Source organism: Bos taurus, chromosome 26 (assembly GCF_002263795.3).
Source record: "Bos taurus isolate L1 Dominette 01449 registration number 42190680 breed Hereford chromosome 26, ARS-UCD2.0, whole genome shotgun sequence".
NCBI lineage: Eukaryota > Metazoa > Chordata > Mammalia > Artiodactyla > Bovidae > Bos > Bos taurus.
In genome coordinates, this window is record NC_037353.1 from 16,401,357 (window position 1) to 16,428,649 (window position 27,293).

Here is a 27,293-nt window from a genome sequence, read left to right on the forward strand (position 1 = left end):
TATTTACCAGAGTTATTTTAATGGTCAGGGAGGCAACGCTGTCAAGCAGTTTAAATACATATTGTGTGCATGATAAGTAGAAAAATTGATCCCGCTCTTTGTGTAATAAGAATCTACCCAAAGAGAGACAGAATAACACCTCAGGTGAAATGTAAACAATTACAAACAAGTTGTTGTTTATTCGCTAAGTTGTGTCCTATTATTTTGAGAAAATACAAAATATCATGCTGTAATATGAAGACGGTCATGGTAATTGCACACACTGTGTGATGGACTGGAAAAGAATGGCTTGAGGCAGCTGGCCTTCCTGTATGTCCAGCGGTTGTGAATATAATAATATATTCGCATTGAAAGACAGGGGAGGGAATTTCAGATGGGTATATGCTGTATTCAGCAGTGCAGAGAAGTGTGATGGGAAAGAGTAGGTGGATGGAAGAGAGAAACCTTAATTGAGTGTAAAGTAAAACCGATTGACATAGATATGGAGTTGGAAGCTGGTGTCTGTGAGCACCATTTGTGGAAAAGACTGTTTTTTCCACATGAGTCATCCCTGTCAGAAATCAGTTGACTCAAAATGTGGAGGGTTATTTATGTAATCTCAATTCTATTTTGATAATCTCTGTCTTTATGTCAGTGTCACATCATCCGGTGGTCTTAATTACTAGATTTGTAGTTAGTTTTGAAATTGAGACGTCCTTTAACTTTGTTGTTCTTTCTAAAGATTGTTTTGGCTTTTGTGGTCTCTTAAATTTCCATGTGGATATTAGAATAAACTTGTCAGTTTATACCAAGAAAGTGATTTTGCTAGGGGTCGCAAAATTTTAGTGAGCCTATGCCTCTAGACTGTTAACTTCATGTGTGTTCCTCAGTGTTTTTCTCCCTCCTTAGATGGGGCGGGAAAATGAGAGTGGGCCAGAGCTGGGAATTTCACTTCTCCCACAGCTAGAGCTAATTGGATGGGATATTTCTCTACCCTCAGGTCAGTTAGTATCTGATAAAACCCCAGCAGGTGAGGCTCTGGTTAACTAGCTTCTCTTGAGGACAGGCCTTCTTAAGACTTTATTTGTCTACTCAATCTTGCAATATCTTTTTTCTTCTTTCACATTCAACATATTTGTGTATTGGGGTCTTAAGTGACTTGTAGACAATGTAGATTTTTATTTCTAATAAAAATTAGAAATTTAGAATTCATATAATAAACATATAACATATTAGCTTTAGATGTACAACACAAAGATTCAATATATGCATGTATTGCAAAATGATCACCACGATAAGTCTAATTAACATCCATCTCAGATATAATTGCATTTTTTTCTTGTGATAAGAAGTTTTAAGATTTACCCTCCTAGTGACTTGTACATTTACAATAAGGTATTAACTACAGTTATCATGCTGTATAGTACATCCCCAGGACTTATTTATATTTTACAACTGGAAGTTTGTACTTTTTGACCACGTTCATTCATTCTGACCCCTTTTTGTCTCTGACAGCCATCAATGTGTTCTCTGCACTTATGAGTTCAGATTTTTATTTTATAGTCCACATATGTGTGTGTGCTCAGTCGCTCAGTTGTATCTGACTCTGCGACCCCATGGACTGTAGCCCACAAAGCTCCTCTGTCCATGGGATTCTCCAGGCAAGAATACTGAATAAGTTGCCATTTCCTACTCCAGAGGATCTTCCTGACCCAGGGATCGAACCCAGGTCTCTTGTGTCTCCTGCTTTGGTAGGCAGATTCTTTACCACTGCACCACTGGGAAAGCCCATAGTCCATATATAGGTGAGATAATATGATATTTTATTTTCTCTTCCTGATTTATTCCATTTAGCATAATGCCTTCAAGTCCCATCCATGCAATCATAAATGGCAGTATTTCCTTCCTTTTTATGGTTATATTATATTCTATTATAAATAGGATATTTATCTACATAGTTTATAATGATTAGATGTAGTGAATGATTTACTTCAGTATACTACTTTTTATTGTAAAAAGTACAATACCAGAAACTTTCTGGTAAGTTTAAAATTTTTTAGTATTGTATTTTTAGCTCCTGAATTTCTATTGGTTCTTTATTACAATGCTGTTCTCATTATTGATATTCCCTAATTGTTCTTATACTTTTTTGATATTCTTAGTTCTTCAAACATGGTTTCCTTCTTCTCTTTGCACATACCTAAGACATGTATCTTATAGTTTTTAATCCAGTAAGTCCAGTGTCTGGGTTTCCTCAACAGTGGTTTGTGTCAATCTTTTTTCAGCTGTTAATGGACCATACTTACATGTTTTATATAATATAATGTGGTAACTCTGGAAATAATATTTTACACTCTTCTAACAATTGTTATTTTTATTTGATGAAGACTGTATTAATTCCTTTGTGTAGTAACTTTTCCAGATTATTTTTGCCAAGACTATTTTCTTATCTTGTGTGGTCAATTGACTCTCTGTTCTGTTATCTCCATAGTCAGATAGTGACCTTACAGAGATTCTCTTAAATACCTGTGCTATGCTAAGTCACTTCAGTCGTGTCCGACTCTGTGCGACCCCATAGACGGCAGCCCACCAGGCTCCCCCGTCCCTGGGATTCTCCAGGCAAGAACACTGGAGCGGGTTGCCATTTCCTCCTCCAAGGCATGAAAGTGAAAGTGAAGTCGCTCAGTCGTGTCCGACCCTCAGCGACCCCATGGACTGCAGTCTTCCAGGCTCCTCCATCCATGGGATTTTCCAGGCAAGAGTACTGGAGTGGGGTGCCATTGCATAAATATAAATTGGAAAAGAAAGCATTCTCTTTGTGTTTTCAATGAAAGCCATGGATATTGAAACAATGGCTGCTTTCTGTGCCAGCCTCTTGGTGATCCAAACACACAATCCCAATGTAGAAGAATGTGGTCCAGTTTCCTGTTCTGAGATCCGCTGGCTGCACCACAAATACAGCCCACACTTTCTATAACTGTCTGCCTTGGAACTGGGTTATGAGGAATGTTAGTCAGCATGGGAGATGTCACATTTATCAGACACTGCACTTAAGCACATCAGCTGCAAGTGTCTAACTAGTTTCCAGAGTCCCAAAGTAGTTGCTCAGACACTTTGTGCATGGCCAGTTGTTGTTTCAGTGGAGGGATGGATTTTTGAAACTTCTTATCTGCCTTCTTTGTGACATTAATTCAGTAATGCTATCATAATAATACTGAGTGCTTTTGATCTATATCAAGGAAGGTTTTTATTTGTATACATGCTAACTTACTTCAGTACTATCTGTGGACTGCAGCCTGCCAGGCTCCCTCGTCCATGGGATACTCCAGGCAAGAATACTGGAGTGGGTTTCCACACCCTCCTCCAAGAGATCTTCCCAACTCAGGGATCAAACCTGTGTCTCTTCCATCTACCTGCACTGGCCAGTGGGTTCTTTACCACTAGCACCACCTGGGAAGCCCTTTATTTATAAGGCTTTCTTTAATCTTTCAACATTGTTTTATATAATTCCTTTCAGCAGTATTTTCTATAGCCTAATAATGATAGGCTATGTACACGTAATGGCTTTATCTTCAAATCCAATTCAAGAAATCAAAATACTAGTACTGTTTTATGAGTTCACTGCATTTCTTACTGACTTCAGAATAGTTTTGAATTGACAAGCTTATAGCTTGTGTAAAGTCAAAGGCGATGACTCTTTTTCTAAAAAGTATACTCATTCAGAGTGTTTGGTCTCCCTTGAGGGTGTTTATTACTTAATATTAGACATGGCACTGGACCACTGGAGGTTACAAATGCATCGTGAAATTAATACTGGCCTAAGGACAATGTTTTTGCATGTTAACAGTCCCTTCTACTCAGTACTTAGAACAGCCTGCTTTCTTTTACTTGTCAAGTGCTTTTTATGTTTGTTTGTTTTAAAATGCCCTTGGTAATTTGATAGGGATTACATTGAATCTGCAAGGAGATCCAACCAGTCCATTCTAAAGGAGATCAGTCCTGGGTGTTCTTTGGAAGGACTGATGCTAAAGCTGAAACTCCAATAGTTTGGCTACCTCATGCGAAGAGTTGACTCATTGGAAAAGACTCTGATGCTGGGAGGGATTGGGGCCAGGAGGAGAAGGGGACGACAGAGGATGAGATGGCTGGATGGCATCACCGACTAGATGGGCATGAGTTTGAGTGAACTCCGGGAGTTGGTGATGGACAGGGAGGCCTGGCGTGCTGCAATTCATGGGGTCGCAAAGAGTCAGACATGACTGAGTGACTGAACTGAACTGAACATTGAATTTGTAGATTGCCTTGGGTAGTACAGTCATTTTCACAATATTGATTCTTCTGATCCACAAACATGATATATCTCTCCATCTGTTTATGTCATCTTTGATTTTTTTGTTGGGATCTTATAGTTTTCTGAGTACATATCTTTTACCTCTTTAGGTAGGTTTATGCCTAGCTACTTTATTCTTTTTGGTGTGATGGCAAATGAGTCTGTTTCTTTGATTTCTCGTTCTGATCTTTCATTGTTAGTGTATAGGAATGAAAGAGATTTCTTTTCTATGTATTAATTTTGTATCCTGCAACTTTCCCAAATTCATCAATGAGCTCTAGTAGTTTTTTGGTAGCATCTTTAGGATTTTCTGTGTATAGTATCATGTATAATACCGTTGGTTGCAATGTGGTGGGTGTGTGCTCAGTCATGTTCAATCCATTGGTTATTTAATAACATATTGTTCAGCCTCCATGTGTTTGTGTTTTATACATTTTGTTTCTGTAATTGATATCTAATCTCATAGCCTTGTGGTTGGAAAAGTTTCTTGATATGATTTCAATTTTCTAAAATTTACTGAGTTTTGATTTGTGACCCAAGATGAGATCCTGGAGAATGTTCCATGTGTGCTTGACAAAAAAGTGTATTCTGGTGCCTTAGAATGGACTTCCCAATTAATATCTAGGACAGTAAATGTATCTAGTCTAATGGGTTATTTAAGGCTTGTGTTTCCGTCTTAATTTTCTGTCTGGATGATCTGTCCAGTGCTATAAGTTTAATTTGCCCACTATTATTTTGTTACTATAGATTTCCCCTTTAATGGCTGTTAGCATTTGCCTGATACACTGAGGTGCTCCTATGTTGGGTGCATATGTATTCATAATTGTTACATCTTCTTGGATTGATCCTTGATCATTATGTACTGTCCTTCCTTGTCTCTTGTAACAGTCTTTATTTAATTTATTTGTTTATCTTTATTTATTTATCTGTGCCAGGTCTTAGTTGTGGCATGCAGGATCTTCTAATTGTGGTATGTGAACACTTAGTTGCAGCATGTGAGATTTAGTTCCCCAACTAGGGATCAAACCTGGGCCCCCTGCATTGGGAGTGCAGAATCTTAGTCACTGGACCACCAGCAAAACCCCAGTCTTTATTTTAAAGTCTATTTTGTCCAATATGAGTATTGCTACTCCAGCTTTCTTTTGATTTCCATTTCTACGGAAATCACTTTCAATCTATCAAATACTTGTTTTGAGTAAGAAAGAGGAAGTGTACCAGTAGGTTTCTATTTATATCTTGCTGGCAAAAAATTAAGCTGCATAGCCTGAAAGTGAATGTATTAGTCACTCGGCTGTGTCTGCCTCTTTGCAACATCACGGACTGTAGCCCACCAGGCTTCTCTCTGCCCATGGAATACTCCAAGCAAGAATACTGGAGTGGGTAGCCATTCCAATATCTGGGGGATGGAGAAGCTATTGCCTTCTCCAGGGGATCTTCCCTACCCAGGAATCAAACTTGAGTTTCCTGCATTGCAGGAAGATTCTTTACTATCTGAACCACTACCTAAATGCAGAAGAGGCTGATGAATGGAACTTTTAGGCAAATGAGGAATAAGGCAGGAGAAAATAACATTTAAGTCAACTGATCTATAGTATTTTGTTTTTCTATACAATGGTTTTTTTTTCCTGTAATTGCCAAGTAATTCGTATGTTGCCTTAACTCTAAAACACCATGAGCTATTTTGGATTAAGGGCAATTCTGATAAACTAGCTTGTCAAACAATTTTATCAAATCATTCCTAGGAAAAACAAAATCAACAATTGGAGTTTACTTTGGAAAACTTGACAACCACTGTATTTGATTTGTTTGGAGCTGGGACAGAGACAATGAGCACCACTCTGAGATATGGGCTCCTCCTGCTGCTGAAGCACCCAGAGGTCACAGGTATGGTACATGGTGAGCAGGGTGACTGCAGAAGAGATATTGAAAAAAGACTCGAAGTGTTTTCCATCTTCTTGCTCTTCGAGAATTATGTAAATCTCTGTTTGAGCAGCTTAATGTTTTCAGATTTAACGAAGGGATGGTATTGGGACATCTTTACATAATACAGGAGGATGACAGACAGGAGTGAAACACTGTGGAAAATAACAAAAGCAATAAAGCAGCATCTGGATTTCATGGGAGGTCATGTGTAGCTGGCACTCCCAGCATGAATTGGCCTGGGGCTGCATAATGTCTTTATTATGGAAAGGCCAATTTGTTACCACCTCATTCTGAAAATGCAATGTTCTAAAGCCAGGGCAGGGAAAATGGAAGCTCTCTTTGCTGCTGCTGCTAAGTCGCTTCAGTCGTGTCCGACTCTGTGTGACCCCATGTGGCAGTCCACCAGGCTCCTCTGTCCCTGGGATTCTCCAGGCAAGAATACTGGAGTGGGTTGCCATTTCCTTCTCTGGATACTCTCCTTGCTGCTGCTAAGTCGCTTCAGTTGTATCCAACTCTGTGCGACCCCATAGACAGCAGCCCACCAGGCTCCACTGTCCCTGGGATTCTCCAGGCAAGAACACTGGAGTGGGTTGCCATTTCCTTCTCCAATGCATGAAAGTGAAAAGTGAAAGTGAAGTCGCTCAGTCGTGTCCGACTCTTCGAGACTCCATGGACTGCAGCCTTCCAGGCTCCTCCGTCCATGGGATTTTCCAGGCAAGAGTAGTGGAGTGGGGTGCCATTGCCTTCTCCAGGATACTCTCCTTACTGAAGCCTAAATGGAAATCCTAGAAATTTAGTGAGGTAGCCAGATATAACATCTACTTTCTTGGAAGTGATCTAAAAATTTAGATTCACAAGAAATTGTACTATTCAGGTTTAAGGTGCCTGTACAGGTATTTTATTAGTCCAGAAGTCTGGTTATAGAGAAACAGTGCTTGCCAAAATAAGAACTTTGGCAGTCTATAATTTTATCTTTTACGAAGAACATTGTATAAGACATTTACGTTTAAAGAGCTATGATTGTTCATAGCAATTTAGAAACAATGTCCTGTCATGTGTCAGGATGTCTCTACAATGACTATGAACTATTACAAATGAGAATTAGTCTTCTAAAGTTGGACAAGAAGAGGCCAGGAAACAGCAACAGATAGATCTTTAACAAATTTCTAAAACACAGAGGACATATTGAGGGGTGATAATGAAGTCAGTAGAGAAGATGAAGTTGTGTCCTAAATATCGGAAAAGGAAGATACTGCCCTGGTAGCTCAGTTGGTAAAGAACCCACCTGCAATGCAGGAGACCCCGGTTTGATTTCCAAGTCAGGAAGGTTCCCCTGGAGAAGGGATAGTCTGCCTAGTCCAGTATCCTTGGACTTCCCTGGTAGCTCAGGTGATAAAGAATCCATCTCCAATGCGGGAGGCCTGAGTTTGATCCCTGGGTTGGGAAGATCCCCTGGAGGAAGGCATGGCAACCCACTATAGTGTTCTTGCCTGGAAACCCCATTGACAGAGGAGCCCGGCGGGCTACAGTCCATGGGGTCGCAGAGAGTCGGACACAGTTGTGTGACTAAGCACAGCACAGAGAAGATTAAGTTGTGTCCTAAATATCAGAAAAGGAAGATACATAATTAGGAAAAGTTATTTATATCCCTACCATCCTGTAAGTTTCAGCATTTAGAAGTAGCAGGTGTCAAACAGAATAGGGGGAGACAAAGGCTGATAAAAGTAGCTCATCTAGCCACAGCTCTTTGACAACTCCTTAGTGGCTCAGAAGGTAAAGAATCTGACTGCAATGCAGGAGACCCAGGTTCAATCCCTGGGTCGGAAAGATCCCCTGGAGAAGGGAAAGGTAATCCACTCCAGTATTCTTCCCTGGAAAATTCCATGGACAGAGGAACCTGGAAGGCTCCAGTCCATGGGATCACAGAGTTGGACATAACTGAGACACTAACACTTTCACTTTATCAGATCACTGTGTTCCCCCAATAGAATGAGAGAGGTTTACTCTCTACAGAAGTGGTATCTAAGAGGCCCTACACCCAGGACACTGGGCAGAGACAGGAGGAAATAGTGTGGCATGGAAGAAAGTTTAGGGAAGAATCCACATCTTGAATTCAGACTCAGCTCCATTCTGCACCCTGCTTCCTGAAATTCAGCAGCAAGAGAAAAACTCCAGAGCATGAACACTCTGGAGAAAAGACCTCTAACTATTGCCATGTAGATAGATAATTCTCTTGATATGTCTAGCAGAGTGAATGAAATAAAAACATTCACCTCAAGACAGAGGGTCATGAAATTTCAGAACACCAGGATAAAAGAGAAAATTGCAAAAACTTTCAGAGAAATGTAGCAGGTCATAGATAAAGGATTAGAGTTCACAACAGCATCAGAATTCAAGAGCAACTATCAAACTGGGTATTGATTTTATAAAGGGTGTTTTCAGACCAGTGTGTTTGACAAAATTTTTACCTACTCTTTCCCTTTTCTCATCCAAATGCCTGAAGTCATGTCATAGGAAATCATGGCTCCAGAAATCTTGAGAACTCATGAAGGAGAATGAAAGTGTCAGGGCTATTGCTAGGTATCAGGCATAGAAAATATCTGCTTCAAAATGGATTAGATAGATAAAGCAGCTATGAAGGGAGAGACCAAACAATAGGGAAGTAATTGATGATCTGAGATTTCCTTATAAAAGGAAAATTATTATTTGGAGTTTGGAATATTTATCTCAGTATTTGGAAATAATTGTAGATCAAGATGCAGAAATTTATAAGATGAAATAGACATATTTAAGTCCAAGAAAATACAAAAAATGAAACATAATCATAGTTTTCTGATCAGGAAACTTTGTTTATGTAGTCAGAATGATGATAAAATGAAATTCTCACAGCCAAAAGTTGTGATCTAAATATATTGGGGGAAATGGAGTAACAGGAATTATGTGTGTTCTGTATGAAGTGGAGATGGAGCTATACTAATAAATTCTCATCTCCCACAGGACAATATTGTCTAGAAATAGGTATGTTAAAAATAGAAACAGTGAATTATTATTTACAAATATAGCATCAATTTCAGAAGAAACTGCTAGAATACTCAGTGTGGTGGCTTATGGAAATTAGAAGATGAAAAGAGTATCATTGCAAATTGTACAAATACACAAAATGTATAATTTAACATTTCTACCTCTATATTATTTTGTTAAAAATTAACATCTGATTCCTATTTTTCTTTCAGCAAGGACTATAATGTCTTGAGGTTATGTTTGGTTTATATTTTGAAACAGTTCATCATTTGTTTTATCATATATGTTAATATAGAGATATGTATAGATGTATCTTAAGCCTAGTTTGTAGGAAACGTGCACACATCTATATTACAGTCATTTTCTCTCTATGTCTGGGTGTAGTTCTGGGCATTTAACTGATTTTTTTTTTTTTTAAATTTTTGTTTATTTATTCATTTAGTTTTGGCTCTGCTGGGTCTTTGTTGTTGCATGTGGACTTTCTCTAGTTTTAGCAACTGTGGGCTACTTTCTATTTGCTGCATTCAGGCTTATCATTGTAGTGGCTTCTCTTGTGGAGCACAGGCTCTAGGGCACACAGGCTTCAGTAGTTACAACACATAGGCTCAGTAATTGCAGGGCACGGGCTCAGTTGCCCCACAGTATATGGAATCTTCCCAGACCAGAGATTAAACATGTGCTCCCTGCATTGGCAGGCAGATTCTTTTCCACTGGACCACCAGGGGAGTCCTAACTGATGTTTATAATGATGTTGGAATACCTTCATAATGCCTCGTGTATCCCTGAACTCAGTCCTAAATATTCATTGGAAGGACTGATGCTGAAGCAGAAACTCCAATACTTTGGCCACCTCATGCAAAGAGTTGACTCATTGGAAAAGACCTTGAGGGATGGTACGGGGAGGGAGGAGTGGGGAGGGTTCAGGATGGGGAACACATGTATACCTGTGGCGGATTCATGTTGATATATGGCAAAAACAATACAATATTGTCAAGTTAAAAAATAAAAATAAAATCAGCACCTGGAAAAAAAAACAAACAAAACAAAAGGAAAAGACCCTGATGCTGGGAAAGTTTGAAGGCGGGAGGAGACGGAGATGACAAAGGGTGAGATGGTTGGATGGCATCACCAACTCAATGGACATGAGTTTGAACAAGCTCCGGGAGTTGGTAATGGACAGGGAAGTCTAGTGTACTGAGGTCCATGGGGTCGCAAAGAGTCGGACATGACTGAACGACCGAACTGAACTGATCCCTGAATTGGTATGCAAATGTGATATGCATTTTTCTTTTTTGCATTAGTCATACTATTTCTTATCAGCTAAGGTCCAGGAAGAGATTGACCGTGTGATTGGAAGACACCGGAGCCCCTGCATGCAGGACAGAAGCCACATGCCCTACACGGATGCTGTGGTCCACGAGATCCAGAGATACATTGACCTGGTCCCTTCCAGTCTGCCCCATATGGTGACCCATGACATTGAACTCAGAAACTATATCATCCCCAAGGTTAGATTGGTTTCTCTTACAGTGACTTCAGTGGTCTTGACATTCCCATTTCATGGTATTGAAAGGTTGTTGTTGAATCACACGAAGACACCGGGATTCTTGGCCCCCAGAGGAGAACTCAATCTGGGGCCAGAGACGAGGCTTGATCGCTCAGAGCTTTTGTGTAATAAAGTTTTATTAAAGTATAAAGGAGATAGAGAAAGCTTCTGACATAGGCATCAGAAGGGGGCAGAAAGAGTACCCACTTGCTAGTGTTAGCAATGAAGTTATATACTTGCCAATGAATCCAAAGAATGTCTGGAGGTTGTAAAGACCTCACCAGACCTACTCCCATAATTTACATTTTAAGATAACAGAATTAGCCAGAAGGTTTAATCCAGAGATTGTCCTCAGGCAGGACACATTATTGTTATATAATCCTAAGGAATGTAGAGAAGGAAAAAAAAGTTTGTCCTTTCTTCCTCCTTGAGAATTCCAGACCCCTCTCTCCTTGGGGACCCCTAGACTCCTTATCAACCTGCCTAGGAAATGACTCTCTCAGTATGGGTGCAATCCTTAATGAACACAGATGAGAGAAGCACAAAAATCATATGTGTAGCAATTCAATGGTTTGTGTATTGTTTCCAGGTTAGTCTAGAAAGTTTATAACAGATTTTGACAGGTAGCAGTGTAAGTCTTCCAAATTTGTTCTGCTTTGTTAATATTGTTTTCCTGATCTTAGCTGTTTACTTTTCCAAACAATGTTAGTACTGGTTTGTCAATTTATCAAAGCTCCCTGCTGGGATTTTTATCAGTGTTATATTTGATCTATTTAGAAAGGTTTAACATCATGACTCATTTTATCTTTGTGTTAATAAACATGGTATATACTTCCAGTTTTGGGGGGTTTATAGTTCTCTCAAATTTTTTCAGTGTACTGATTGGCTTGCAAATCTTTTGTTGTTTTGTTTCCCCCCTAGGTGCTTAATATCATTCTTGCTTTTATAAACTTTTTAGTCTTTTCTATTTCTTTTATCTGGAATATGGGAATATAATCAGCTTTTATCATTTGATGATTTTAATGGTAAGAAACTTGATAATTTTAAAATCATTACTAATAATCTTTCTCTAAATTAATTGCAATTTCTATATACATTGCCCTGTAATCTGGGTTAATATCCGTGTTTCATCTTTGTTTCATTTCTGATCTATGGGAGAGTGGAGGTTAACCTCTCACTACTGAGCATGTTTTATGTACATTTTGGTAGATTTTAAAACTTAGATTAGGAAAATTTACCCTCTTTATTTTTTATGATTTATAGGTTATAATTGCTATATAATTTTTTCATATTGATTTCTACAACTATTGCTATGATTGTATGGCCCCAATTTCCCACTAAATATACATACTATAAATATACACACAGCTGAATTTGGTTTGCTACATTTTGTTCAGAACTTTGCTGTTTAGAGTAAAGAATTTTGGTCTATATTTCTTCCTCAAAATTTTCTTGTCAGATTTCTGATATTGAGATAATGTTGTCCTTATAAAGTGAGATGAGAAATGTTCCCTATGGTGGACATATTTTATAAGTTTTCCCCTCTTCTACTTGTGGTCACCTAGCTGTGCCTTTGAAGTGCCCAATAACTTTTTGTTGAGTATCAATTGTTATAAATGAGAAAATGCTGAGTTTCAGACGATGTTTATATTCTTCCACAAAAAGTTCATCCTTCTCCTAGTGGATATTTGGAATGATATAACACCTCCCTTTTAAATAAAATGTGGGCATTGATATAAACTAAAATTATTAATAACTTTAGATGTTAAGGCGGTGGAAGCATGAGTCTTAACCATTGGACCACCAGGGAGGTCCCCCCAGCCTGTATTTCAAATTTTCCCACTTTTACTGGAATATCCTTTATGGTCTTTTTTTCCCTTTTTAATTCAATATCCAGCCAAAGAACAAGCATGAAATCTGGCTATCTTCACTTTTTAGTCTTCCATTATGAGTTCTCTTTGCCCTCTTTATTTTCTTTTAGTACATTTCACTTTGTGAAGTGTCCAGGCCAATACTCATGTAAAATATTCTTCAAGCTGGTTCTCTAGAAATTAGATTCCAGTTATGATTCGGCAAGAGAACTACATAGGTGCTTTGTGTTTCCCACTGAAATTCGTTGGGAAGGTGGGAGGCCACATTATGTCATTTATCTCGTTATCAGTTATGCACTGTTGTTCACATAATAAAATAGTATCTGTCAGGTTTTTCCATGGCCTATATTCTGGCTTTTTTTTACACTTAATTAATAAAAATCTATGGCATAGTACTAGAACTTGGTAAATTTCATGCTTATCATTCACCCTACATTTTTAGCATTAATAGGTAAATGTTGCTTAAGTCGGTGACCCTAAGCTGAATTGTTATAAAATGATTTTTCTATTTTTTCATCCTTTCTGTATGTTTCTTTTTTAATTTTATTTTTTAATTAATTAATTTATTGATTTAACTTTACAATATTGTATTGGTTTTGCCATACATTGACTTGGATCTGCCATGAGTGTACATGTGTTTCCCATCCTGAACCCCCCCTCCCACCTCCTTCCCCATCCCATCCCTCTGGGTCATCCCAGTGCACCAGCCCCAAACACCTTGTATCATGCATTCATCAAACCTGGACTGACGATTCATTTCACATATGATATTTTACATGTTTCATTGCCATTCTCCCATATCATCCTGCCCTCACCCTCTCCCACAGAGTCCAAAAGACTGTTCAATACATCTGTGTCTCTTTTGCTATCTCACATACAGGGTTATTGTTACCTTCTTTCTAAATTCCACATTATGCATTAGTATACTATATTGGTGTTTTTCTTTCTGGCTTACTTCACTCTGTACAATAGACTCCAGTTTCATCCATCTCATTAGAACTGATTCAAATGTATTCTTTTTAATGGCTGAGTGATATTCCATTGTGTGTATATACCACAGCTTTCTTATCCATTCATCTGTTGATGGATATCTAGCTTGCTTCCATGTCCTGGCTATTATAAACAGTCCTGCGATGGACATTGGGGTACATGTGTCTCTTTTGACTCTGGTTTCCTCAGTGTGTATGCCCAGCAGTGGGATTGCTGGGTCATAAGACAGTTCTATTTACAGTTTTTTAAGGAATATCCACACTGTTCTCCATAGAGGCTGTACTAGTTTGTATTCCCACCAACAGTATAAGAGGGTTCCCTTTTCTCCACACCTTCTCCAGCATTTATTGCTTGTAGACTTTTGGATAGCAGCCATTCTGACAGGCATGAAATGGTACCTCATAGTGGTTTTGATTTGCATTTCTCTGATAATGAGTGATGTTGAGCATCTTTTCATGTGTTTGTTAGCCATCTGTATGTCTTCTTTGGAGAAATGTGTTTAGTTCTTTGGCCCATTTTTTGATTGGGTTGTTTATTTTTCTGGAATTGAGCTGCAGGAGTTGCTTGTATATTTCTGAGATTAATTCTTTGTCAGTTGCTTCATTTGCTATTATTTTCTCCCATCTGAAGGCTGTCTTTTCACCTTGCTTATAGTTTCCTTTGTTGTGCAGAAGCTTTTAAATTTAATTAGGTCCCATTTGTTTATTTTTGCTTTTATTTCCAATATTCTAGGAGGTGAGTCATAGAGGATCCTGCTGTGGTTTATATCGGAGAGTGTTTTGCCTATGTTTTCTTCTAGGAGTTTAACAGTTTCTGGTCTTATGTTTAGCTCTTTAATCCATTTTGAGTTTATTTTAGTGTATGGTGTTAGAAAGTGTTCTAGTTTCATTCTTTTACAAGTGGTTGACCAGTTTTCCCAGCACCACTTGTTAAAGAGACTGTCTTTTCTCCATTGTATATTCTTGGCTCCTTTGCCAAAGATAAGGTGTCCACAGGTGTGTGGATTTATCTCTGGGCTTTCTATTTTGTTCCATTGATCTATATTTCTGTCTTTGTGCCAGTACCATACTGTCTTGATGACTGTGGCTTTGTAGTAGAGCCTGAAGTCAGGTAGGTTGATTCCTCCAGTTCCATTCTTCTTTCTCAAGATTGCTTTGGCTATTCGAGGTTTTTTGTATTTGCATACAAATTGTGAAATTATTTGTTCTAGTTCTCTGAAAAATACCATTGGTAGCTTGATAGGGATTGCACTGAATCTATAGATTGCTTTGGGTAATGTACTCATTTTCACTATATTGATACTTCCAATCCATGAACACAGTATATTTTTCCATTTATTTGTGTTCTCTTTGATTTCCTTCACCAGTGTTTTATAGTTTTCTATATATAGTTCTTTTGTTTCTCTAGGTCAATATATTCCTAAGTATTTTATTATTTTCGTTGCAAAGGTGAATGGAATTGTTTCCTTAATTTCTCTTTCTTTTCTTTTTTTTTTTTAATTTTATTTTATTTTTAAACTTTACAATATTGTATTAGTTTTGCCAAATATCGAAATGAATCTGCCACAGGTATACCCGCGTTCCCCATCCTGACCCCTCCTCCCTCCTCCCTCCCCTACCCTCCCTCTGGGTCGTCCCAGTGCACCAGCCCCAAGCATCCAGTACCGTGCATCGAACCTGGACCGGCGACTCGTTTCATACATGATATTATACATGTTTCAATGCTATTCTCCCAAATCTCCCCACCCTCTCCCTCTCCCACAGAGTCCATAAGACTGATCTATACATCGGTGTCTCTTTTGCAGTCTCGTACACAGGGTTATTGTTACCATCTTTCTAAATTCCATATATATGCGTTAGTATACTGTATTGGTGTTTTTCTTTCTGGCTTACTTCACTCTGTATAATAGGTTCCAGTTTCATCCATCTCATTAGAACTGATTCAAATGTATTCTTTTTAATGGCTGAGTAATACTCCATTGTGTATATGTACCACAGCTTTCTTATCCATTCATCTGCTGATGGACATCTAGGTTGCTTCCATGTCCTGGCTATTATAAACAGTGCTGTGATGAACATTGGGGTACACGTGTCTCTTTCCCTTCTGGTTTCCTCAGTGTGTATGCCCAGCAGTGGGATTGCTGGATCATAAGGCAGTTCTATTTCCAGTTTTTTAAGGAATCTCCACACTGTTCTCCATAGTGGCTGTACTAGTTTGCATTCCCACCAACAGTGTAAGAGGGTTCCCTTTTCTCCACACCCTCTCCAGCATTTATTGCTTGTAGACTTTTGGATCGCAGCCATTCTGACTGGCGTGAAATGGTACCTCATAGTGGTTTTGATTTGCATTTCTCTGATAATGAGTGATGTTGAGCATCTTTTCATGTGTTTGTTAGCCATCTGTATGTCTTCTTTGGAGAAATGTCTATTTAATTCTTTGGCCCATTTTTTGATTGGGTCATTTATTTTTCTGGAGTTGAGCTGTAGGAGTTGCTTGTATATTTTTGAGATTAGTTGTTTGTCCGTTGCTTCATTTGCTATTATTTTCTCCCATTCTGAAGGCTGCCTTTTCACCTTGCTAATAGTTTCCTTTGTTGTGCAGAAGCTTTTAAGTTTAATTAGGACAGAAATATTGATCAATGGAACAAAATAGAAAGCCCAGAGATAAATCCACGCACCTATGGACACCTTATCTTTGACAAAGGAGGCAAGAATATACAATGGATTAAAGACAATCTCTTTAACAAGTGGTGCTGGGAAAACTGGTCAACCACTTGTAAAAGAATGAAACTAGAACACTTTCTAATACCTTACACAAAAATAAACTCAAAATGGATTAAAGATCTAACTGTAAGACCAGAAACTATAAAACTCCTAGAGGAGAACATAGGCAAAACACTCTCCGACATACATCACAGCAGGATCCTCTATGACCCACCTCCCAGAATATTGGAAATAAAAGCAAAAATAAACTAATGGGACCTAATTAAACCTAATTTCTCTTTCTGTTTTCTCTTTGTTAGTGTATATGAATGCAAGGGATGGCTGTGTGTTAATTTTATATCCTGCAACTTTACTATATTCATTGATTAGCTCTAGTAATTTTTTGGTGGAGTCTTTAGGGTTTTCTATGTAGAGGATCATGTCATCTATATACAGTCAGAGTTTTACTTCTTCTTTTCCAATCTGGATTCCTTTTCATTTTCTGCTCTGATGGCTGTGGTCAGAACTTCCAAAACTATGTTGAATAGCAGTGGTGACAGTGGGCACCCTCGTCTTGTTCCTGACTTTAAGGGAAATGCTTTCAAATTTTCACCATTGAGGATAATGTTTGCTGTGGGTTTGTCATATATAGTTTTTATTATGTTGAGGTATGTTCCTTCTATACCTGATTTCTGCAGGTTTTTTGTCGTAAACGGATGTTGAATTTTGTCAAAGGTTTTCTCTGCATCTATTGAGATAATCATATGGTTTTTATCTTTCAATTTGTTAATGTGGTGTATTACATTGATTGATTTGCAGATATTGTATAATCCTTGCATCCCTGTGATAAAGCCCACTTGGTCATGATGTATGATCTTTTTAATGTGTTATTGGATTCTGTTTGCTAGAATTTTGTTAAGGATTTTTGCTTCTATGTTCGTCAGTGATATTGGCCTGTAGTTTTCTTTTTTTTGTGACATCTTTGTCAGGTTTTGGTATTAGGGTGATGGTGGCCTCATAGAATGAGTTTGGAAGCTTACCTTCCTCTGCGATTTTCTGGTGGAGAAGGAAATGGCAACCCACTCCAGTACTCTTGCCTGGAGAATCCCATGGAGGGTGGAGCCTGGTAGACTATAGTCCACGGGGCCGCAAAGAGTCACACACGACTTCTGGAATTTTCTGGAAGAGTTTGAGTAGGATAGGTGTTAGTTCTTCTCTAAATTTTTGGTAGAATTCAGCTGTGAAGCCGTCTGTTCTGGGCTTTTGTTTGTTGGAAGATTTCTGATTACAGTTTCAATTTCCGTGCTTGTGATGGGTCTGTTAAGATTTTCTATTTCTTCCTGGTTTAATTTTGGAAAGTTGTAATTCTCTAAGAATTTGTCCATATTTTCCAAGTTGTCCACTTTATTTACATATCAGATCAGATCAGTCGCTCAGTCGTGTCCGACTCTTTGCAACCCCATGAATTGCAGCACGTCAGGCCTCCCTGTCCATCACCAACTCCCAGAGTTCACTCAGACTCACGTCCATCGAGTCAGTGATGCCATCCAGCCATCTCATTCTCTGTCGTCCCCTTCTCCTCCTGCCCCCAGTCCGTCCCAGCATCAGAGTCTTTTCCAATGAGTCAACTCTTTGCATGAGGTGGCCAAAGTATTGGAGTTTCAGCTTTAGCATCATTCCTTCCAAAGAAATCCCAGGGCTGATCTTCTTCAGAATGGACTGGTTGGATCTCCTTGCAGTCCAAGGGACTCTCAAGAGTCTTCTCCAACACCACAGTCCAAAAGCATCAATTCTTTGATGCTCAGCCTTCTTCACAGTCCAACTCTCACATCCATACATGACCACTGGAAAAACCATAGCCTTGACTAGATGAACCTTTGTTGGCAAAGTAATGTCTCTGCTTTTGAATATGCTATCTAGGTTGGTCATAACTTTCCTTCCAAGGAGTAAGTGTCTTTTAATTTCATGGCTGCAGTCAACATCTGTAGTGATTTTGGAGCCCCCCAAAATAAAGTCTGACACTGTTTCCACTGTTTCCCCATCTATTTCCCATGAAGTGGTGGGACCGGATGCCATGATCTTTGTTTTCTGAATGTCGAGCTTTAAGCCAACTTTTTCACTCTCCACTTTCACTTTCATCAAGAGGCTTTTTAGTTCTTTTCACTTTCTGCCATAAGGGTGGTGTCATCTGCATATCTGAGGTTATTGATATTTCTCCCGTCAATATTGAGTCCAGCTTGTGTTTCTTCCAGTCCAGTGTTTCTCTTGATGTACTCTGCATAGAAGTTCAATAAGCAGGGTGACAATATAAAGCCTTGACAAACTCCTTTTCCTATTTGGAACCAGTCTGTTGTTCCATGTCCAGTCCTAACTGTTGCTTCCTGACCTGCATACAAATTTCTCAAGAGGCAGATCAGGTGGTCTGGTATTCCCATCTCTTTCAGAATTTTCCACCGTTTATTGTGATCCACAGAGTCAAAGGCTTTGACATAGTCAATAAAGCAGAAATTGATGTTTTTCTGGAACTCTCTTGCTTTTTCGATGATCCAGCGGATGTTGGCAATTTGATCTCTGGTTCCTCTGCCTTTTCCAAATCCAGCTTGAACATCAGGAAGTTCACGGTTCACATATTGCTGAAGCCTGGCTTGGAGAATTTTGAGCATTACTTTACTAGCTTGTGAGATGATAATAGTCTCTTATGATCGTTTGTATTTCTGTGTTGTCTGTTATGATCTTTCCATTTTCATTTCTAATTTTGTTGATTTGATTTTTCTCCCTTTGATGATGATTTTTCTCCCTTTCTTGATGAGTCTGGTTAATGGTTTGTCAATTTTATTTATCTTCTCAAAGAACCATCTTTTGGTTTTGTTGATTTTAGCTATAGTCTCTTTTGTTTCTTTTGCATTTATTTCTCCCCTAATTTTTAAGATTTCTTTCCTTCTACTAACGCTGGGGTTCATAATTTCTTCATTTTCAAGTTGCTTTAGGTGTAGAGTTAGGTTATTTATTTGACTTTTTTCTTGTTTCTTGAGGTATGCCTGTATTGCTATGAACCTTCCCCTTAGCACTGCTTTTACACTGTCCCATACGTTTGGAGTTGTTGTGTTTTCATTTTCATTCATTTCTATGCATATTTTGATTTCTTTTTTAATTTATTCTGTGATTTTTTTGGTTATTCAGCAGCATGTTTTTCAGCCTCCGTATGTTTTGATTTTTAATAGTTTTTCTCCTGTAATTAAGATCTAATCTTACTGCATTGTGGCCAGAAAAGGTGCTTGGAATGATTTCAATTTTTTTGAATTTACCAAGGCTAGATTTATGGCCCAGGATGTGATCTATCCTGGAGAAGCTTCCGTGTGTGCTTGAGAAAAAGGTGAAATTCATTGTTTTGGGGTAAAATGTCCTATACATATCAATTAGGTCTAACTGGTCTATTTTGTCATTTAAAGTTTGTGTTTCCTTGTTAATTTTGTTTAGTTGATCTATCCATAGGTGTGAGTGGGGTATTAAAGTCTCCCACTGTTATTGTATTATTGTTAATTCTCCCTTTCATACTTGTTAGCATTTGTCTTACATATTGTGGTGCTCCTATGTTGGGTGCATATATATTTATCATGGTTATATCTTCTTTGATCATTATGTAGTGTCCTTCTTTGTCTCTTTTCACATCCTTTGTTTTAGTCTATTTTATCTGATATGAGTATTGCTACTCCTGCTTTCCTTTGTTCTCTATTTGTGTGGAATATCTTTTTCCAGCCCTTCACTTTCAGTCTGTATGTGTCCCTTGTTTCTAGGTTTGTCTCTTGTAGACAACATATATAGGGGTCCTGTTTTTGTATCCATTCAGCCAGTCTTTGTCTTTTGGTTGGGGCATTCAACCCACTTACATTTAAGGTAATTCTTGATAAGTATGATCCCATTGCCATTTACTTTATTGTTTTGGGTTCGAGTTTATACACCCTGTCTGTGTTTCCTGTCTAGAGAAGATCCTTTAGCATTTGTTGGAGAGCTGGTTTGGTGGTGCTGAATTCTCTCAGCTTTTGCTTGTCTGTAAAGCTTTTGATTTCTGCTTCATATTTGAATGAGATCCTTGCTGGGTACAGAAATCTGGGCTGTAGGTTATTTTCTTTCATCACTTTAAGTATGCCCTGCCATTCCCTTCTGGCCTGAAGTGTTTTTATTGAAAGATCAGCTGTTATCCTTATGGGAATCCTCTTGTGTGTTATTTGTTTTTTTCCCTTGCTGCTTTTAATATTTGTTCTTCGTGTTTTATCTTTGTTAATTTGATTAATATGTGTCTTGGGTTGTTTCATCTTGGGTTTATCCTGTTTGGGAATCTCTGGGTTTCCTGGACTTGGGTGATTATTTCCTTCCCCCATTTTTGGGAAGTTTTCAATCTCTGGGTTTCCTGGACTTGGGTGATTATTTCCTTCCCCTATTTTTGGAAAGTTTTCAACTATTATCTTTTCAAGTATTTTCTCATGGTCTTTCTTTTTGTCTTCTTCTTCTGGGACTCCTATGATTTGAATGTTGGGGTGTTTAACATTGTCCCAGAGGTCTCTGAGATTGTCCTCATTTCTTTTAATTCTTTTTTCCTCTATGTTTCATTTATTTCTACCATTCTATCTACTACCTCACTTATCCTATCTTCTGCCTCCCTTATTCTACTTTTGTTTCCCTCCAGAGTGTTTTTTATCTCATTTATTGCATTATTCAGTATATATTAACTCTTTTTTATTTCTTCTAGGTCCTTGTTAAACCTTTCTTGCATCTTCTTGATCCTTGTCTCCAGTCTATTTATCTATATCTCCAACTTTTTTTCAAGATTTTGGATCATTTTCACTATCATTATTTGGAATTCTTTATCAGGTAGATTCCCTATCTCTTTCTCTTTTGTTTGGTTTGCTGGGCATTTATCCTGTTCCTTTACCTGCTGGGTATTTTTCTGCCTTTTCATCTTGTTTATATTGCTGCATTTGGGGTGGTGTTTCTGTATTCTGCCGTTTGGTGGTTCCTGTTTATTGTGGAAGTTCCTCACTGTTGGTGGGGTTGGATGGGTGGCTTGTCAAGGTTTCTGGTTAAGGAAGCTTGTGTCAGTGTACTGGTGGGTGGAGCTGGATTTTTTCTTTCTGGAGTGCAATGAAGTGTTCAGTAAAGTTTTGAGATGTCAATGGGCTTGGTGTGACTTTGGTCAGCCTGTATATTGCGGCTCAGAGTTATGTTCCTATGTTTCTGGAGAATTTGAGTGTTATGTCTTGCTCTGGAGCTTGTTGGCCCTTGGGTGGTGCTTGGTTTCAGTGTAGGTATGGAAGCATTTGATGAGCTCCTATCGATTAATGTTCCCTGGGTTCAGGAGTTCTCTGGTGTTCTCAGGATTTGGCCTTAAGCCTCCTGCCTCTGGTTTTCAGTCTTATTCTTACAGTAGCCTCAAGACTTCACCTTCTATACAGCACCAGTGATAAAACATTGATGTAAATGATGAAAAGTTTCTCCACAGTGATGGGCACCTGGAGAGGTACACAGAGTTACGTGGACAAGAGAAGAGGGAGGAGGGAGATAGACGTGACCAGGAGGAGAAGAGGGGGAATCAAAAGGGAAGAGAGCAAGCTAGCCAGTAATCACTTCCCTATGTGCTCTCCACAGTCTGGATCCCCCAGAGATGTTCATGGAGTTGCACATAGAAGAGAAGAGGGAGGAAGGAGACAGAGGTGACTAGGAGGATAAAAGGGGGAATCAAAAGGAGAGCAACAGATCCAGCCAGTAATCAGTTCCCTGAGTGTTCTCCACAGCCCAGAACACACAAAGAGATTCACTGATTTGGGTAGAGAAGAAAAGGGGAAGGGGTGAAATAGAGGCGACCTGTTGGAGAAAAAGGAGAGTAAAAAGGGGGGAGAGAGCAATCAGGCCAGTGATCTCACTCCCAAGTAAAAATGGGTCCTGTAGATTGGGTTCTTAAAGGTACAAAGTTGATAACAAATATCAATAAGCAAAGATTAAAAATCTTGAATAAAGGTTAGATTCTCAAAAATACAATATTAAAAAACAAAAACAAAAACCCCCAAAAAACAAAAAACAAACAAAAAAACACAAAGTCACAGAAATTATAAAATATATATATATGAAGTTTGCTTTAAAAATAGAGTCTTTCTTTTTTATTTTTGCAAGGTAATAGTAGGTTATAAAAATGAAAATTAAAGGAGTAATGGGGACTTAAAAATAACCAAAAAAATAAAATAAAATAAAAATTTTTTAATTAAAAAAATAATACTAGTAAAAATATATCTAAGAATTTCTCTGGAGCCATTGCGGACAGTGTGGGGTTAGTTCATTTTCAGATAGTTCCTCGGTCTGGCTTGTACTTCTTGCAGTCTATAGGCCCCTTCCTATGTAATCGGTGCTAACTACAGTTTTAATCTATTGCACCTGAACCAAAGCAGTTCCCTCTGTTTATTTTAGCTTCCTCTGTTTACTGATCTCTTCAGTGTCTAATTTCTGCCCTGACACAAGGGGCGCGGTGGTGGTCACTTTTTTTTAGGCTCACTTGTTCAGTCGTGCTTTGGGGAGGGAGGAACACTGCAAACAAATATCACTGGTGTGTGTTCACAGTGATTCAGCCACAGTGAATCACAGCGTGTGTGCTTTCCCCGTCTACACTGCTCAGACTCCATGTTGCTCTGCTGGGAACTGTCTGATGTGGGCCCTGGTTTGCATGCACGTCCCACGTCTAAGCCGCTCAGGTTCATGTTCTTGGGTACTCCACAAAGGCGGACTTTGTTGGGCCTGCATTTTGCACCCATCCCAGGTCCGAGCAACTCAGGTGGCCAGGTCCTTGACACGCGTAGTCACCCTCAGTTGAAGGTTGCGACTTATCTCCTCCCCCGTCCCAGCCACTTGGTTTTCTGGGTGTACAACAGGCACACTTTCTCAGGTGTGCCGTGTGTCTCTTCTGGGAAGCTGATCTCTGGCTGCCACCCTGCCAGTGGATGTCGACCGTCCAGAATCCCAGAAAGTCTTGGTTATCAAGGAAGTCTGCTTGCAGTTTGGTGTAGGATGCCTCCTTGGGGCCACGATTGCCCCCTTCCAGCTCTGGCTGCCCTCACCTGCCTGTCTCTGACAGGGGATAGACTGGGTCCACAGCCAGCTAGCTCTGCTCAGTCCTTTGTTCTGTAAGCATGCCTGGCGGTGGTTAGGGCTTTTCCCAGGATCACAGGATAGCTATTCCACAGTCTGGGTTGCTATCTCAAGCTAGTTTCCTCAGATTGCCCTCAGGGGATTCAGGCCAGGTCCTTATCTTAAGCAGTGCAGCCTGCTCCTCCCTGTTCCTCCCCCGCTTGCTAGTGGGGGATGCGAGCCTCTGGGCTGTTGCACAGCTGGAAGTTGCTGTTATGCAGGTAATCTGTGAGTTTTAATTATTTATTTATTTTTCCTCCTGATTATTTTGCCCTCTGAGATTCCAAGGCTCGCCACAGACCCGCCTGGAGAGAGTGTTTCCTGGTGTTTGGAAACTTCTCTTTTTTTAAGACTCCCTTCCCAGGATGGATCTCAGTCCCTACATCTTTTGTCTCTCTTTTTACCTTTTATATTTTGTCCTACCTCCTTTCAAAGACAATGGGCTGCTTTTCTGGGTGCCTGATATCCTCTGCCAGCATTCAGAAGTTGTTCTGTGGAATCTGCTCAGGGCTCAAGTGTTCTTTCGATGAATTTGTGGGGGAGAAAGTGGTCTCCCCGTCCTATTCCTCTGCCATCTTAGGACCGCCCCCCCGCCCTTTCTATATGTTTTTAAGCTAGCATCCATCTCTAATGAACCCTGCCATATACTTTAAGACAAACAATCTGCATGGCAATGATAAATACTAGCAGTTGTTATTATACTTATTGTTATTATCACAGAATTTATTATTAATTAGATGAGAAATCTGTTTATAAAAGCCTTATGAACTTATAACCCAGACATCCCAAACTCTAAGAGTCTCCCCGTTTTAAACCATAATCCACATATTAGATGAGTGAAAACTAAAGTAGTGAAATAAGGCAGCTGATGGGGACAGACACCAGTATGATAAGCAGAATGGATTCAGAAGGTCTAACACACTAGGATCCATGAACTCACCACTTCAAATACCACTGTCACTTGCCTTAAGCTTATTCCTTATTTATTACTTCTTTGTCTGGCTCAAAATGCCATTGTCTTTCTTTGGACCTAGAATTCCTCACCTGTAGGTCATAATATTGGAATGAATAATTTATAACATTTCTTCCAGTTCCATGACTTCTTTATAATTCAGTTTATCTTCATCTTTTCTTCCCAGGGCACAGGTGTATTAGTATCACTGACTTCTGTGCTGTATGATGACAAAGTATTTCCTAACCCAGAAATGTTTGACCCTGGCCACTTCCTGGATGACAGTGGTAACTTTAAAAAGAGTGACCACTTCATGCCTTTCTCAGCAGGTAACAAAATTTTTTCCTTCGTTACTTCAAAGGACAAGATGCTTTGGGGGCGGCGGGGGGGGGGGGGGGGGATCAGTTGGAACTTCTTATAAAATTCCCACTCAGGGGCTGGTTGGACTGCTCTTTTCCTATACTCAGGTGTAGGAATTGCAATGCCCACACACTTTCCCTTCTCATAATATATGCTCTTTATTGCTCTAAGTTACCAAAGCTTTGAAAAGATGACCCAATTCTTTCAAATTCAGAAATAAAATTTGAGCTAGGTGCTGAAAATATAAGAGAAGAGCACCTTATCCATAAGGAACCATGTGTTGTAAAACTTGAAACTTCAAGATGTGTTGAAGATTGATGAAGATGTAGTTAGAGCAGAGAACAGAGGCTGTGAGGAGTAGAAATAAAGATGATAGGGACATCAGACTAAGAACATAAACTACAACTATACTGTGTGTTTCCAGGAGAAGAAAAAGGTTGATGAAAACATGAAATATCAAATTGCATGAGAATTGTTAATGAAGTACTTGGCATAGTGCCAAAGCTCATTAAAAATTTGTGTAAATAAGGGTAGCCATTCTGCTCTGCTAAGTCACGTCAGTCGAGTCCGACTCTGTGCGACCCCATAGATGGCAGCCCACCAGGCTCCCCTGTCCCCGGGATTCTCCAGGCAAGAACACTGGAGTGGGTTGCCATTTCCTTCTCCAATGCCAGGGTAGCCATTAAGATATGAAATTATGTGGACAGCATGTGTATCCATTCTATGTCTGCCTATCTAACTGTTGTGGCTTACATTTATCCATTCAACCATTCATCAATTGTTACTTTCTAACCACTGATAAGTAACACATTGGCCAGTTCCTCATGAAACTCCCCCACAGCTGTGAGAGGTTGTAATACCAGATGTGCATGCCAACTCTTTCTAACAACCAGAAACACAGTGTTCAAGGAGTATGTACTCTCTGTGTTTGTTATTTTCAGGAAAACGGATTTGTGCAGGAGAGAGCCTGGCCCGCATGGAGGTGTTTTTATTCCTGACAGTGATTTTACAAAAATTTACTTTGAAATCTGTGGTTGACCCAAAGGACATCGACACCACCCCAATTGCCAATGGGTTCGCTTCTGTGCCACCTCCTTACAAGCTCTGCTTCATTCCTCTGTAAGGACTTGTCTCCTATGATGTTGTCTTCAACTCCTTCTCATCTGAGGCATTGGTCACCTCCTTTCCTCTTCATTCTTCTGCCTAGGAATGCCTTCTCAATCTCTCTTCTTGTTATGGTGCAGTTTCACTGCAGAAATGTATCCGCTATTCTCCATGTCCTGTAACATTTGTATTGGCCGTCACATATGCTAATGCTTTATCTATATAACATTTGTATTGGCCGTCACATATGCTAATGCTTTATCTATTACCGAGTAGCACTATGCAGTCAATACAAAATAGAACAAGATGATTAGTGTATGGCAATGGAGAGTTATTATTCTATGCATGTTCCTAATTAAAAGCATAATTTGATGAGCCAGTTCTCAGAGTTTCCTTATGGTGTGCCTAATACACGTGAGAAAGGAAGGAAAGTAATTCAAAGAAGTCATGTTGGTCTCATAGTGATCAGCACAGAGGACTACAGAGATTAAGCAGGAAAGTTCTCTTAGCTGCATGTCACCTAGAGTTACTTGAGGTTTGGATTTGCAACTGAAAGAGATTGTGTCCAGGAGTGCCTCAGTAGGAAAATATTGAGATCAGTGATACTAAGGAATTAAATCCAAAGTAAGCCACAGAAAACTACAAATGAAAATTAGAGCAGAAATCAGTGAAATTGCAAACAAGGAATCAGGATAAAAATCAATGAGACCAAAGTTAATTCTCTGAAAAGTTGAATAGAATTGATAAACCCATATGTAACCTATTCCCCACTCCGAGAGAAGACACATTATTAATATCATTGCTAAAAGAGGGACCATAACTTTAAGTCCCAGAGCACTAAAAGGATCATAAGGGATTATTATGAAGCTGTATGCCCACCAGTTTGAGAAGTTCAATGACATAGGTTAATTTCACACACAATCTGTCAAAATTCACATCTGGAAGAGTAACACCAACTAGTTGAAACTAGTTGAAAGACTTCTGTACCCTTAGTGAATGTGAACCTAGCCACATCAAAGCCAGAAAGAGAAGCAGATCCTCTCTCATCACAACTACCAAGCCCAACAATGTGCCCTATAATTGGGCAGGTATCCCCCTCCCAGCTCTCAGCTTCTCCTTGAGGAGCAAAGGAGTTGGCATGCACATCTGACATTCCAACCTCTCACAGCTGTGGGGAGTTTCATGAGGAACTGGCCTCTGTGTTACCTGTCTTGGAGCACTGAAAGGACTCAGCAAGCTGTAGATACCTAGGAGTTTCTAGGACATAAGAAGCAGGCTGGGCTAGCACACAGGTTTGAGAGACCTCCAGAATCTCTGGCTGAGCTGATTGGTGAAGTTTTTCTCC

The 27,293-nt window shown here is 39.3% G+C and overlaps 1 protein-coding gene across 1 annotated transcript in view; it reads left to right on the forward strand.

Moving 5' to 3' along the window:
• The window catches only part of CYP2C88 (cytochrome P450 family 2 subfamily C member 88), a 54,637-nt gene extending 28,264 nt beyond the window's left edge, over positions 1-26,373 (forward strand). Inside the window, exons 6-9 of the mRNA XM_002698396.5 lie at positions 6,052-6,193; positions 10,574-10,761; positions 24,672-24,813; positions 25,786-26,373. Of these exons, the coding sequence (XP_002698442.1) occupies positions 6,052-6,193; positions 10,574-10,761; positions 24,672-24,813; positions 25,786-25,967 (654 nt within the window). The 3' untranslated portion in view covers positions 25,968-26,373. The remainder of the gene's footprint in view (positions 1-6,051; positions 6,194-10,573; positions 10,762-24,671; positions 24,814-25,785) is intronic.
• The last annotated feature ends 920 nt before the right edge of the window (positions 26,374-27,293 follow it).